This window comes from Polypterus senegalus, chromosome 6 (assembly GCF_016835505.1).
Source record: "Polypterus senegalus isolate Bchr_013 chromosome 6, ASM1683550v1, whole genome shotgun sequence".
Classification (NCBI taxonomy): domain Eukaryota; kingdom Metazoa; phylum Chordata; class Cladistia; order Polypteriformes; family Polypteridae; genus Polypterus; species Polypterus senegalus.
Window position 1 is genome coordinate 2,919,641 of NC_053159.1, and position 15,655 is coordinate 2,935,295.

The 15,655-nt window shown below is 43.2% G+C and overlaps 1 protein-coding gene across 2 annotated transcripts in view; it reads right to left on the reverse strand.

Annotated features, from left to right (window-relative positions):
* gli2a (GLI family zinc finger 2a) overlaps positions 1 to 15,655 on the reverse strand; it is a 240,026-nt gene that overhangs the window by 173,790 nt on the left and 50,581 nt on the right. The window contains exon 2 of one of the 2 annotated variants that reach the window (XM_039755278.1): positions 8,066 to 8,200. In XM_039755278.1, coding sequence (XP_039611212.1) covers positions 8,066 to 8,180 — 115 coding nt within the window. In that variant the 5' untranslated portion in view covers positions 8,181 to 8,200. Of the gene's footprint in view, positions 1 to 8,065; positions 8,201 to 15,655 lie in introns of those variants that run through there. The other variant, XM_039755279.1, reaches the window with a different exon arrangement.

Below are 15,655 nucleotides of genomic sequence, written 5' to 3' on the forward strand. Positions count from 1 at the left end.
GTTTTTGTTTTGTTTTTTTGTTTTTTGTCCTCCCTGGCTATCTGACCTTACTTTATTCTTTGTTAATTAGTATTGCCTAGTTTTATTTTTATATTTATTCTTTTTTCTTTCTTTGTCTTGTAAAGCACTTTGAGCTACGTCTTTTATATGAAAACGTGCTCTAGGAGTAGATGTTGTTGTTGTCATCTTATCTCATCACGCCACTGCCGTATCCAGGTAAGAGTGGCGTCATTAGCATCCTTAAGATCTTCCTTAAGACATTCACAGAGAATGTGGTCTATTATTTGGGTGAACTGACCACAGGGATATTCAGCACTTGTTGTGGTTGTGACGCCCCATCTGAATAGGTTGTCCCTCGTTTTTCCCACCTTTGACCTAGCTCGGTTAAGCTCAGCCCACAAGAAGGGTTGTACCTTTCACGGAAAACACAACCAGAAGGCACACAACACAATTCAGCTGACAAGATCAACCAATCTGCGTTCATATCATGACTTTTACAGAAACATCCATCCATCCACCCTTTTCTAACCCACTTATCCCCAGTCTGGAGCCCATCCCAGCAAGCAATGGGCACAAGGCAGGAACACTTCCTTGGACACAGTGCCACACACACACACTGTACTTGGGCCAATGTAACAATGCCAGTTCACTTTATCTGCCTGCCTTTGAACTGGGGGAGGACCGGAGCACCTTGGAGCAGAGACAAGGGGTGAACATGCAAAGTCTATAGAAGGAGTGCTCAGGACTTGAACCCCATCATCTACTGTGCCACCGCACGGCCATCACAGAATCATAAGTTTGACAAACCGACCACTTCGCCCCTTCAAACTCGTTTGGTTAGCTCATGGCTAAGCAGTTGCAACGTACTCATCCCGATTCATTTCAAAGGTGACATGGATTCTGCTTCAACTTCATTTGTTTCCAGATTCCCACAATGCACAGTGCTTCCTGGAATCAGTCTTAAATGCACTTCACGGAGGTCACCACTAGATTTGCAATTTATTTAGATAGATAGATAGATAGATAGATAGATAGATAGATAGATAGATAGATAGATAGATAGATAGATAGATACTTTATTAATAATCTCAAGGGGAAATTCACATACTCCAGCAGCAGCATATTGATAAAAAACAATATTAAAGAGTGATAAAACACTCAGGTATAACAGACAATAACTTTATTTTAAGCCAGGGTTTCTTAAACTATGGGTCACGGGTCAGTGTTCTATTTAGATTAGATTGGATAAACATTATTAATCCCATGGGGAAATTCAGAATTCAATGTCAATGGTTGCATATGGTTTACAAAGTGGGTCGTCGGGGGCTGATTAACCAATCAACATTGCTCTAATGATCTTCCTCTTTGCTCACCCGCTTTGATGATTAGCAGCAATTCTTCAGATGAGTCACCACCCCCTCGCTGTAAAGACAGGTGGCAATTCATCAAGGAGGATTCTGAAAATCATCAAGGAACAGAAAGGGCAAGATTGGTTCGCCGCCGACTAAATAAAGTTTAAGAGACCCTGACGTAAATTAATTCTGATGGATCAACTTGTAGACCAAGACTAGGAGCCCACTTCACTTTCTCTGCTTGAGACTGACTTGTTTGCTCTCCTTTCTAAAGTCCCTTGTGTTGGTGACCACATGCCTTTCAGAATGTTGCGACTGCGTGAGTAGTGAAAAAACCATGGGCTCATTCGAGAAACAGTTGTGTAAAGTATTCATAACTACCCATCCATATCTATACAACCCAGCATTAAAAGCACACAGAGAGGGCCAAATGTGCACAAATTCACAGAGAGAAATCAAAGTGTAAGCTTACGGAGCTCAGGTGGTCTGCAGCTAGACAGGATTGGCGGCCAACGGAGTCACTTCCACCCATTATGGCGCTCCAGGCCTGAGGCTGTAAAGATACACACACTTGGGGAAAATCAGAAGAAAATCTCAGAGAAGACTCCTTGAAAGGAAGAATAAACCGCAGGAATAGCCAATCGAACTACAGAGTGGGAATGAAAGGGGCGGAGCTTCAGCCTCGATTTCAGCATTAGGACAGATGAAGGCAGACAGCGTAAGACATGGGGGTGCCACCATGTCATTATGTGCCTTAAGGGACTTCCACTAACTAACTTCCCTGAATGATGGGGTTTCACCTTTCTTGTCATTAAAATATGGAACAGTTTTAAAGATTAAGAATGGCCAGCTCCTTCTCTCTTACTCTTTTTTTTGTCTTCTTCCAATTTACCCCCATAATAAATGCGGGGCCAGCTCCGTGTCCAGAGGGCAGGCTGGGAGGTGCTAAGTACCTGGCATCCCCCTGGAGAAATGCCAACATCCATTGAAGGCAAAGCAAAGCCGCTAAGCGCACAGCATCAGTCTGCGAGCGCCTGACAAACTCGCTTTCAGGAAGATGTATGTGATCGGCCACCAGAGCCACTTCATCAAGTCATTAGCTGCGCAGCTCCGCCGTCCTATTTTACTATCTGAGAGGGGAGGCTGACTGGACTGGGGGCTGGGTTGGGGGGGTTTATTAACTCTGCGTGTCCCTCCGCTCTCTCAGCTTCTGTTCACAAGGGAGCCACATGCATTGTCCCGATTTACATCGCAATCGGCACCTCTATTGAGCCGAATATGACAACATAAAACGTGGTGAGACCCCACAACCTCTTAATCTCGTCCTGTCCATCGTACTGCCATAATTGTAACGTAGCGCTCCGTAACACTGACTTCTTCAAGCACCTTGACTGGGAGCATCGGGCACTTAACAAAATGTTGGGCAGCTGACTGAGGGTGTCCTTGTTTGGTGTGTAAAGTTTTGTGACAGGAGGGAGTCATTAGAAAGTCACTAACAAAATTAATGGGGTTGACTGCGTGAAGAAAGTTTATTTGCTTTGTAAAGAATTGTCCGATTTAATCTCTCGAAAGGCCTCATATAAAACTGACCAATCGCTAGTGACATTTATATAGAGCTTCTCTGGACCCTCAAAGCACTTCACGTAGAGAGGGGGGAACCATTTCAGCCACCACCACCAATCAATCAGTCAGTCAACCAATCAATCAATCTTTATTTTATCAGATCACCATTACTGGAAATTTTATAAGGAAAAGAAACTTCAATGAATTAGTCAATCAATCTCAAATGTATCTACTGCACATGATAACTTTCAATCAAAATAACTTAATATATTGTACATAAATAGATAGATAGATAGATAGATAGATAGATAGATAGATAGATAGATAGATAGATAGATAGATAGATAGATAGATAGATAGATAGATAGATAGATTCAATCAATCAATCAGCCAATCTTTATTTATTTTATACTAGCTGTCTTTCCAGGTCACATGATTCTTTATAAGGCAAACAAGAATGCAATCAGCCAATCAAAACACTTCTCTCAAAAACCTGCCCTCTGCAAAGCAAACGAGGATACACGTAATCCACTGATCAGTCTTTATTTAATGTCATATCTTTCTAAAGATTCAATTTACCGGATACTTTATAAAGAAGCAAAAAATAAATCAATTGATAAATGAGTTTTCATTTAATATAATAACTTTTTAGAAAATCAGTTATAGGATATCTTACAAATTTAAATAATCAATCTATATTTTACATAGTGCCTTTCAAGTGATTTTAGTCAAGCAATCAATTTATCAGCAATCACTGCCAACAGCAATGGCACCTGCACTGCAGAACACCTAATCCAGCTGAAGCTAAGCATATTTGCATGTTTGGGTCTACTTAGATAGGAGACCATCTAGTAGAAGCTTGAGTTAGTGCTGGTGAGGTCAGTAGGGGGCGCTTACCCAGTGCTCTGTGTGTGGATAACAGTGCCATGACGGAGACACTGTACTTTAAAGTGGCACCATCCCTCGATTGAGATGTAAACCCAAAGTCCTGACTCTCATAAAAGATTCCTGGGCATCTTTTTTTTCGATAAAGAATAGGGCATCCAGGCTAAATTGCTCACTACATCCTGGTCATTCTGCCCCCCTAATCATCCCTTGTCTTTAATTGGCTAACTGACTCCGTCAGCCCTTCATCATTTAATAGGTAATGTGTAAAAAGCTTACAGGCTCAAGTATGGCTGCTGTCACAGGTGGATGCTGCACATTGGTGGTGATTGAAGTGGTTCTCCACTCTGAGTAGGTTAGAAAAGCGCTATATAAATGTAACGGACATTCCAATTTGAATATGAAAGGGGCTATATAACTGATACTGGTACTGTATAAGATAAACAGAGATATACAGACAGGAAAGGCTCTATATAACAGATACCTAAGAAGTAAAGACAATATATAACAGAGAGGGAGATGCACAGGTAGATATATAGGAATAATGCAGTATAATAAAAAGTTGGAGAGACAAACAGTAAAGGTGCTATAAAAGATAGGAAGGCAGACATGAAAGGCACTATATGATAGATAGATAGATAGATAGATAGATAGATAGATAGATAGATAGATAGATAGATAGATAGATAGATAGATGTGAAAGGTACTATATGGTAGATATGATAGATAGGAGAGGCACTGTATAATATATTCATAAGTATAAAAGGCATTACATAACATACATGGATACATATGAAAGACACTGTACAGTATATCATTGTCGAGGAAGATAGAAAAGGTGCTATACAAGACAACCTTATATGGGAGGTGCTTTATAATAGAGTAGTAGCTAATCTAGGCATTATAGGATTGATAAAAATGAAAGGTGCTATAAAATAGATTGATACATAGACAGTTGGCAAGAACTATACAGACAAATGTGAAAGGCACTATATAATAGACAGATAGATATGAAAGGTGGTATGAAATAAATAGATAATGTATAGAGACTAAGAGTGCTGTTAAATGTCAACATTTTGAAGTCCAACGTGACAGCCAAAGCAGAGCTGAGCCTTTTCTTCTAAATTACCGAGAGGCCACGTTGTCCATAACAGATCACTGCCTATGTGCCCAAATTGATTCTTTTGTCTTATTCTGAAAATATTTGTGTCCCTTTTTGCTGACAGCTCTGGCATGAGAAGCTCAGGGCACTGACAAGCTTCAAGTGAAGCATCAAGAAAAAGTGAAAATAACAACCCCCTCACTACCCACAACAAAAAAAAGCCAAATTTCTAAAAAGAATGTGAAAAATGTGGCATGACGCTGGGGTGCAGCAGGTCCATTTTGACTTCTTTGGTCTACCATTTCCATAAAGCACAGGCAGTGCGGCTCAGACGGCTAACGTGATGCAGGCGGCCGCCCCGTGATAAATGGTTCCATTAGTGATCCAGATTGTTAAACTCTGATATACCAGATCGGTGAGAAGCGGGAGCCCATTCATTCTCCTTTCGGCACGCGCAGGCCTGTAAAGAGGTTGTTTTTATGTGTAAATAACGTATTAAAGCTCTGCATTAGCCGTGTCCTTTCAAAGACTGGAAATTGTTCCAAATAAATAACGTCAGACAGGAATGTAAAACAAGGCCGCCTTAATGGAGCTGACTGCCTCTCACCCGGGTGGCTCTGACTGGCGTGACCAAATGGAAGGGCCAGCTGTGAAGTGTACCCGACAGTCGGGTTACAAGGTGACGCTGCCACTTGAGTTGGGATGATGTCTCCCGCTGGTGTGGCGCAGAGACAGTGACGGGCGCCTGCCTTCCTCCCTCCTGATCTCACAAGGTGGCATTTCCGAGGAGGCCTTAGACCCACCGTCTCAGAAAATGGAATTGGAGCAAAAAACTGATAAGAATCAATTTACTGGAGGTTAAACCGTCCCAAATGAATGCCAGTCTGGGCTGGCTGTTCCGTGTTGTTCAGTAAATGGTCATGTCTCCTCCACCCCCACCATCTCTAGTCAGGATTTAAATTTCAGCTCCGTGGCATTTCATTTTTGTGCTTCTGTCATTATTTTCTACAATCCTGTGTCTTGCTTCCCAGTCATTACATTTGCTTTGGCACCAACAACCCATAATAACCTGTGGATAATAAAATGTCAATTCTTCCATGTTCAGAGCCATTTTCCCAGTTCATGACAACAGGGAGTCATTGAAAGGGTTGGATGGAAAGCAGAACCTGACCTGTAGAGGGTGCTATACTATTACAGCCCCCACAAACTAAGGTATTCACTTTGGACCCCTTGGAATCACCAATGAGTGCAGCAGAAAATCAGTGCAGTGTCACAGGACACCCACATGGAGATAGGAAGACCATGCAGATACCACTTTGAAGGTTACAAAACAGCAGCCATATGCTATAAGGGGGGCAGTGCCCTTGATTCACGCATTCAATTTGTGGACCAACCTTTAGCAATATGCCAATCTGTGTCGACAAAAATCAATAAAGGATAGAAGTAAAAGCTGACAGCTACAGTGTGGATCACTCCGTCTATCATGGCGTATACTGCATGTGTTATGAAGACTCAGTTTAGTATTTGCTTTGTGTATAGGCGCTATATTTAATAAAGGCTGATGAAATGGAGCTGTGAATTCATTCAATGTCAGTTCAACCCTTTGACACGTGATGCTGTTAGGAGAGGTCCCTAAATTGGTTTAAAGGGTTCAGTAAATGGATAGATGGATGGATGGATGGATGGATGGATGTCAATAATGCTTTAGTGCTCTCTTGTCTGCTATGGAATTCATTCTTTTTTATAGATTGGGCTTTATTTTTTTGTCACAACTCAGTGTACTAACTTTTCTGTTTATCATCCATCCATTCATACATTTCTTGGAACTCCTTTTATCAAGGACAGCGTTTGTTCTGAAACTGAAGCCTATCCAAGCAGGCATCGGGCATAACACCTGAACACGGCGCCTGCACACTCACAGACATCAGAGGAAAATTGAATAATGCCAGTTCAGCTGACTTGCATGTCTTTGGGCTAAGTGAGAAAACCCACATGGGTGCAGGGAGAACATGCAAACTCCACACAGGGAGCACAACTGGAGTGTCTCTTTGTGTTGAGGCAGCAAAACAACTGCTGTGCCACCCTGCCACCCCTGTGTTTGTCATATTACTTATTCTTTTCACTTACTTGCGGTCTGTATTGACAACTGTAAATTGAGCACTAATGCCTGTGACACGTATTGAATTCAAGGATAAAAAAGGCCAATAGGTGAATTTGTATGGAATGTGCATGAAATGTCAGTCACAACCAATAAATTATATTAAGATTGTCCATATTGTCCATATACTCTGCCCTTTAGTGTCTCTAAGTAAAGTTTTCTTTCTTTAGTTCTTACAAATTCAAATTCCAACTGATGGACCTGAACTACAAAGGAGGAAAAAAAGTCTCTACAGATGCCCAAGACGGGTTAAAATTGCCAGCGACATGAAAGCTGATTCAACAGGCTGAATGAGAAAAAGCCCCAATCTGCATTTCATTATCGCCATCCAAACTGCCAGCTTTTCTAAGGAGCGACTGAAGGTGTCAGCGTCATTCAGGGGGTGCATTCTTTGGACGCTGATTTGTCCGCAGATTAACAGAGCTCATTTCATTTTATGGCTGCGCTCAGCCCGCTGTTTGACTCAACGTGTTTCCTCATCTACAAGTTTCATGTAAGAAATACAAAGAATGGGAAATGCTCAGCCTCAGGATGATTATCTGTGTGTTTTATAGAAAAAAAGGATAAGAAACATGGCACAAAACATGAAGACAGGTGAGCGCATACTGTATGAAATCAGGTATGAGAAAATATTACACAAAAGATGAAAATGAGATGTAGAAACTGCACTTTCTACTACATACATTATGAAAGGTGCTAAATAATAGATAGATAGATAGATAGATAGATAGATAGATAGATAGATAGATAGATAGATAGATAGATAGATAGATAGATAGATAGATAGATAGATAGATAGATTGATTTGAGGGCACAGAGACAACACACAAACTTCACATGGACAACACTGGCTTGATGTGAACCTATGTCACCAGATCAGCATGGCAGCCATGGCACACATGAAGATGTCTCAAAGTGTTTCTCGCCAAGCCCAGCTGAAGCCTTGTCATCTCCCATCTACATCATTTTATTTACATGTATTACAAAGACATTTTAGTTTTGTACCTCGTGTTATTGTTGAAACTGATGATTTTTTGGTGACATCCATGAAACCGTTTCCATCGCTTGATCCTTTGGGCTCTTTTTTCTCAGATGCAGCTTGAGCCGTAGTCTCCATCATTGGTGCCAAAACCCGGTGGCCTAAAAGGAGAATAAAGCTGTGATTAAAATGATCTGCCTTTTTTAATGTCTTTTTTAAATTCCTACTCTATGTCCCTTCTTCCACACTGTCATCCATCTTGTAAGTTGCTTATTCAGTTTAGCATTACGGTGAGCTGCTGCCTATGCCAAGGCCAATCCCAGACAGTAATCAGCCATCTTAAAGCTGCTTGGCATATCATGATGAAGATTATTCCTTCCATTTTATTCTTTTAAAGCCTTTATATTTTGACAGGGGTGCTAGAATCTGCTTTTTATGAAAGATGTCACAGAAATTAAAACCCTTGTTGAAAATAAAGTAGAATATCCTTATGTCCAAATTTACAGACCCACTAATTCCAATGTAAGGATAAACGGAGATTATCCAGAGGGCACATGGGCAAGACCCAACCCTGGATGGGATGACGGTCCACAAAAGGACACACTGGCAAGGACATGAATTTATGTCCCTCAGTTGAGAAGTAGGGTGCCAACCGCTGTGCCAGCCACATTACAAAATAATAATGTGCTATGAAAAGAACACCTTTTTGTATCCCCACATAAAACCACAGGCACTTATTTCTGGTCCACTGAATCCCAATAATATGAAAGACAAAGGAGCACATTAAGGTTAAAGAAATCATCCAGTTGGTCCAGTTTAGCATCACTGGACGGACTGACTTAGATATTAAAAATTGACAAAAAGTTTAAGGAAACCCCAAAACCCAATTTGACCAGACACTGACACCAAGCAGTGGGCTTAGCTGTGCAGACACCGGGCTGTGAGTCTGGGTCCTGCTGTTCAAGCTGCACTCACATTGTGTCTCTGTGAAAGTCACCTAAAATGAGCGCAAGGGACATTCTGAGGCCTCGTTGACACGTCTGTGTGAATTAAGGACATTACTAACAGGCCGGCTGATTCATTGACACTTGCGCTCTGTAATCAAATCAGTGATGTTCACTCAATCCTTCATTCATTTATTAATAGAATGACACACCATTCCTTGATCGAGTCACCTGGTACAGTGTACGGGGCGTTCGTTCATTCATTCACCAATTTACTATCATTCATACTACACCCAGAAAAACGTGGGGCTGGAATTCAATTATCCATTTATTCATTCATTTAACAATAGATTGACTGATTAGTTGATCGTGGCACACAATAATGGCACAGGTAGGTGTGTAAAATGGAAGGGTCTGTCAATCAAGTATTCATTCGCTGCTTTATTGATGCATTCATATATTTATTTGTTCTCCCACCGATGGTTTAATTAATTTAATTATTTACTCATTAATTTCCTAAGTACCTCATTCACTCACTGACTGATCGACTGACTGCTAAATGATTGTTTAATTAGGTAGTTGCGCTGTTTGTCAACGGAGTCACTAATTAATTAAATGAACTGACCAAATATTCAATTAATTATCAACCAACCACTTGGCCTACAACATCTCTAACATTCTGTGCTAAAGAGAGACGTCTCCTTAGGCCTGGCGGCCTTTTTCTTTGGGCTGCATTCCTCAATTCCTTCTTGGTTTGCCTCAGGATACCTCACACTTTCTTTCTTTCTTTCTTTCTTTCTTTCTTTCTTTCTTTCTTATAGTGCCTTTCTTACATACTGTAGCACTTAACGACTGTCCAATATTTCTATGTACCGAGAGCCTGGATGACTTACTGAGGGGCTCACTGTGGGCCTTGTGGGTGAGGTTATGTGCCACACTTTCAACAGAAGAGCTCAGAGTCGTCTCATCAGCATGGCGCACAAAGTGTGCAGCGGATGGAATGAAACGCCTCGGCCCTCCATGTCCGTTTTTCTTTTTTTTTTTGCTCAGATCTCCTCACTCGGCTGTCACGTCAGCTGCAGGTTAAGCCTGAAGTGGTGCGCAGAGAGGTGGCGGCCCGTCAGTCCCACCAGGGCCCTGTCAGTGTGTTTAAAGGCCCCTCTAAATGGATGATCACTTGGCAGCAGGCTGCTTGTTTAACTTTGTGGAACCTACCAGATTAGCCTCTGCTGCAGTGCAAACAAGCGGCGGTTTCAGCATGAAAGGGAGCCTCACTCGCCGGCCTTTTATGCTGTTATCCTCCGGTTGCAGGCTCAGTTTACTTTTCATTTAAATGGGGCTTAGCGGTGTATATAAGTTGGAGCGCAGTTTACTTCTGACGTTCTATTTTCATTTCCTTTGTCCCTTTAATTTGCTGTGTAGTGTAAATACTTGAGTGGATAAAATCAGAAACAGAAAGCAAACTGCGCATCGGGAGTCAACGATGTTATCAGATGCCATTTGGAACTCAGAGGCCTTCTTAAAAAAAAAAAAAAAGTTTTTTCAGCTACTAGTCAAAAAAAAAACAACAAAAGCCACTGTCAGGGTCCTACAAAAAATGAGGATCTGTCATTAATTTGGGTTTTGTCAATGTCAAAAAAAAAAAATCAAATAAGCAGCAACAGAGTCTAAATAAACAGGGGGCCGACTGGTGTCCAGGGTGGGGGGGTGATGTGGTTCACAAAAGAGATCCATAAATGTCTGGGGCAGGATGGGAGTGGAGGGGAGGGGGGGCGTCCCGAGAAAGAGGAGGCCATTCAGGGCACCAGATTGTGTGTGTGTGTGTGTGAGCAGGCCAGGCCAGGGTCTTTAACTGAAAGAGATGCATTTCCCAGTATGGGACTGGTAGATTACAGCTGCTTACTGTGACAGAAGATAGATAGATAGATAGATAGATAGATAGATAGATAGATAGATAGATAGATAGATAGATAGATAGATAGATAGATAGACAATTTTAGTGTAGAAGGCAAGATAACATAAATATAAAAATACCAATTTGATAGATAGATGGATAGACAGACAGATAGTCAGATAGATAGCTCTCTACAATATGAAGAGACAGACCGATGTGAAAGGCACTATATAATCCACAGCCAGAAGCCCTGCCCTGTCCTCCATGCTGCCCACATCACATCCAAAGAGGCCACCAAAGCCTCAAACATGAACTACACGATGGCACACAATCCCAGACGACTGTCAGGCTTAAGCACAGTTCGTTAGATGCCAGTGACAGAATGGCAGGACTTTGTTGTTGGCGGAGGACGCAGACACAGATGTCTCCTAACCCTGTCAGATTACCCTCTTCTAATCGGCTTACCTTGGCAGAGGCCTGGGCAGTTGGCACTGGTGAGAGGGCATCAGGAGTGCTGCTCATCCCCACTTGTTTATGAGATGTATGTTAAAGTGCAGGGCAGTGCCACATGTGTTCTCCTGTTTTGCTTTTGGCTGAACTTTGATTCTCATTCACATTATTTTAAGCTAAATCAATTCCTTTTTCATCCTGGGGTGGACTCCAACGCAGAGAAATACATTTAAAAACAGGAGAAAATAAAATATTTTCCTACCATTGCATTATTAGCAGTTCTAGACACCCAACTCAGACATCACTGCCCAGAGCCTACTCCTGACCTCAAGGCCTGACACCAATGCCATAGTAGCCCCCACCACCCTACACTCCTACATCTTCACTCCAGTGGGGTCGATTTTGAGTAAACCTAATTTGCCCATTTTTTGGGATGGAGGAGAAACAAAGAGCAGACCGGAGGAAAACTGACACAAACATGAGGAGAACATGCAAACAATGGTGGGTGGTGCAGTCTCCGCACAAAATGAGCCTGTAGTTCTAATCACGTCACCACCATGCTTATTCTGTATTACAGTTTAAATTCTCAATACAAGCAACCTTTATTGTATATTTTTGAGTGTTTGGTACACTATATTAATCCCTGAGAGGAAATCGCGTGACCTTTGGAGCAGTGCCTTTCTTTAGAGGCTCTCCTACTAAGGTACATCTTTTAGTCCAGTCAGTACAGTTGAGTTAGTGCTAAATACCTCCGCCACTAGGGGGCCACAGTATATACACAGCTGTGGTGTGTTGGGATGTGTAGGCAGCTTGTTGTCATTTCATCTAAAATTCAAGTGCTGTGCAGTCTGAGTCATTGCACGCTTGTGCTTTTATCTCATCTGACTTGGGAGACTTTTGTCTGATTCCCACCATAGAGCCCACTGCATCTTTACGGGATTGTGTTGAACAACCTATGGGACTGGTGACAGACTTTACTGGTGAAATAACTGGACGGCATCACTTCAGGGGGATTCTTAATGGCAGGTTTTTTTTTTGTCAAGACACATACATCCCACTCTGATGGCCGGTCCCCTATAACTGACTTCATATTGCCAGTTTTACCTTGTCAGCTACTACATGTATACTTGTTATATTCACATAAAAGGTTAAAAACATGACTTGATTTAATCAGAAGGGAAAAATGTAAAAAAGTGACGAGAAAATTAAGAAAACTCGGGCTGTGAGACGGACACAAATGTGTACCTATTATATAGTGCCTTTCTTTTCTATCTATTGTGAAGGCAAACCAGCATCCAGCTAGGATGGACCCTGCTTATTTGGCATGATAAAGGAAGGTCAGCAAGAAAGCGGATAGGAAGTGGACACAGAAGGACACTGCAGCAGCAACTTTACCGGGACAGGCGTCCCAGCAGCCATGGGGGGACGCACCGGGTGAGCTTGGGAGGCTGGAAGGACAAAACAATGGATGATTGACAGCTATGGGCAAAGCATCCCCCAATACACTGGGTGGCAGCATCCCATCCGGCAAGCAGCAATATGGATTCCTGCAAAGCAGCATGGGAGTTGTGATCCCATGGGGCTGCCCTGTCGGGTTCTGTGGGGGCTGCCAGAGGGAGCTGTCATATATTGACAATACAAAAACCACGGTGGTCCATTCTAACCCGGAAGTGCTTCCTGGTGGCATTAGACTGAGCACCGCAAGTAATTCCAGGTTGTGAGCTGAAAGAGAGCCCTCCAATTGATCTGGAGAGTCAAAGTCGGGAGAGGAAATGGACAACACCCGCCAGTGCGGAGTGGAGGGGAATGAAGCGTGTGAGGAATTGCTGTGCTGTATTGTTCAGTGTTGGAGCCACTATGGCACTGTGTTAAAAGTATGTGGCATTGCAGTGCTGGTCAAAGCCCATGTGAAGCTCTAGGTGGTACCAGGAGTGCACGCCCTTTGAGTTTCATGAATGGCGCTCCATGATGTCTCATGCACATTCAGTATTTTTGGTAGAGTTCTGGGTGTTCCCCGCAGTGGTGTCCATATTGCATGCTCTTTGTCACCAAAATGGTGGCCCTTGGTGGCCGGGGAGTTGGGGATTCCAGAGCGTGCACAACCCTTAACTTTGTTGGTTGGCTAGTGCGCTGTCCGTCAATGTTGCTGAATGGACTGAGCAACTCTGTGGAATTGTAAATAAAAGCACTGGATTTGAACCCAGAACTGTGATTGTGGTATTTGTGTCTGGAGCCATGTGATGCCCTCTATAGGCCACACTATTTATTTATCTATTTATCTATCTCTCTGTGTATTATGTAGTACCTTGCTATCTATCTATCTATCTATCTATCTAACATTCACATTAACATCTGACACTCTTTTCTACTTATTTGTGGGACACCCATATCCACACAAACCCCATGGTTTTCTCTCCATCCATTTGCCCTTCCACTTCAGATATGATATTTTCCAACTGACCCAGCTAAGCTCCTGAGCCACCCGCATGACAGATTTTCCACTGTGTTGTAGCCGATAACCAAACTTGGTGACGGACGAGTCTTTCCACATGACCTGTTTTTGGCAGCCCCCAGATTCCATGCCTCCGGTCCACAATGGCCTCCCGCAGATCTGCTCCAGTTTAGTTCTGCTGTGTTGTTCATCCAACCAGTGACTTGCATCTCATTCAGCTCCATCTTTGGCCAGTGAGCAGGACTGCACGCACGTCCACAGCAAACAATCAGCCAGCCAGTCCATCCATTTTGCTCACCAGGAGCCGGAGGCAGGTCCATTACCGAGCTCACTGATGCAGACTTTCACACGTTGCTAATTTGGAGTCACTCAGTCCTTTGGAATGTAACAGAAAATCTGTGGCGGCACAGGGAGAACACGCAAACTGCACACAGCATGTGACTTGAAGTCAGCGCTCAGAAGTGCCAGCCACTGTGACATCATCAAACAAACAATACTATTTTATTTTCTATAGCGCCATGAAAAGCGCACACACATACACACACACACACACACGGGGCTTTTTGGAATAAAATGAATCAATCCTGCCTCTAAAACTTAAATCACAATTGTGTCCGCTTCTCTTATCACCCCTCACTCTGACATTTGTTTTGGACCGCTCTGAGTATTTTGTGTATGCGGCGGCGTACCTTGTTCAGGTAATTACTCGATCTGTTCACAAAAAGGCGACTTATCAAATGGGGGGGCCCCCGCTGTCTTTAAAACAGATGTGTTTGTTTAGAAAGAAAACTGGAGCCCCCTGCTGAGAGCCCACATGCTTCAGTCAGCATGGCTTTCTAAGAAAAGCCAAAATGAAAGGAGGAAAGCCCCAAAAGGCATTGCCCCCCCCCCATCATGCCTCTAACTAAACATTTCCTCCTGTTCCGAATTTGAGGGAAGGCCACAAGTGCTCCTCTGGAGCAGAGTGGGCTCGTCACATTTTTCTTGGGGGGGTTGGGGACTGATGTGACAGTACAGGTGTCAAAAACTGAATAAACAGATGGCACAAAAAGCAAACAGTCGACGAGAGGGGACTCGTGCTCTCTGGCTCAGAGGAGCTGCCAAGGAAGTATCGTTCACAAATGAGACCAATCTGGACGATGTGAGGGACGGCATAAGAACAAGCACAAGGAAAACCAAAGGAGCCACCAAGGATAAGCTGCTCAGATCCCACTACTTTGTTTTCTCAAACAAACAAGAAGACAAGAAACTGCTTCTGTAATCCTTACGATGAATATTAAAGCTGACATGTGCTCCTCACTACTGTGAGAAAACGATACACTTGAAACATGAGGAGGTGGATAAACCCCTCAGTTTTTAGAGGACGGGGGTGTCGCGGCACACCATAACCAGCTGGGGAACATCAGTAGTGGGGCCGAGTTTATTCTAGAATGGAGCCACTGGGGATGTTTAGAAGGTCCTCTGCAAGGCTGCGTGAAGTGCTGGTGGGGACAAGGGAGTACTCCTCGCTCCCAGGACACACCAGATTGCAATGCAGACATCTCCCGAAAAACACACAACTGCTTTCTGCAAATTCAAGTAAACGAAGACAGTCCATTAATGCCCTGCTCGGCCCTTTTTATGAAGGCCGATTTTCCAGCACTAGCAGCCAATCACCTTGGCAGTCATTCCAAATGCACTCGGAATGTGGTGGGCCAGGACGTTTGGGGCATGTCCTGATGTGGGAGGCAGAGCAGAATGTCGGTGACACCTACCAAGTCTCAGCCATTCACGCCTACTGACGCTCTGGGCTCTGTCAACTGGCCGTGTCTGTTGCTCAGTAGTGATGCGCAAAACCCACCGATTTTGCTCCACCTCCAGCACGGCAAAAATGCAG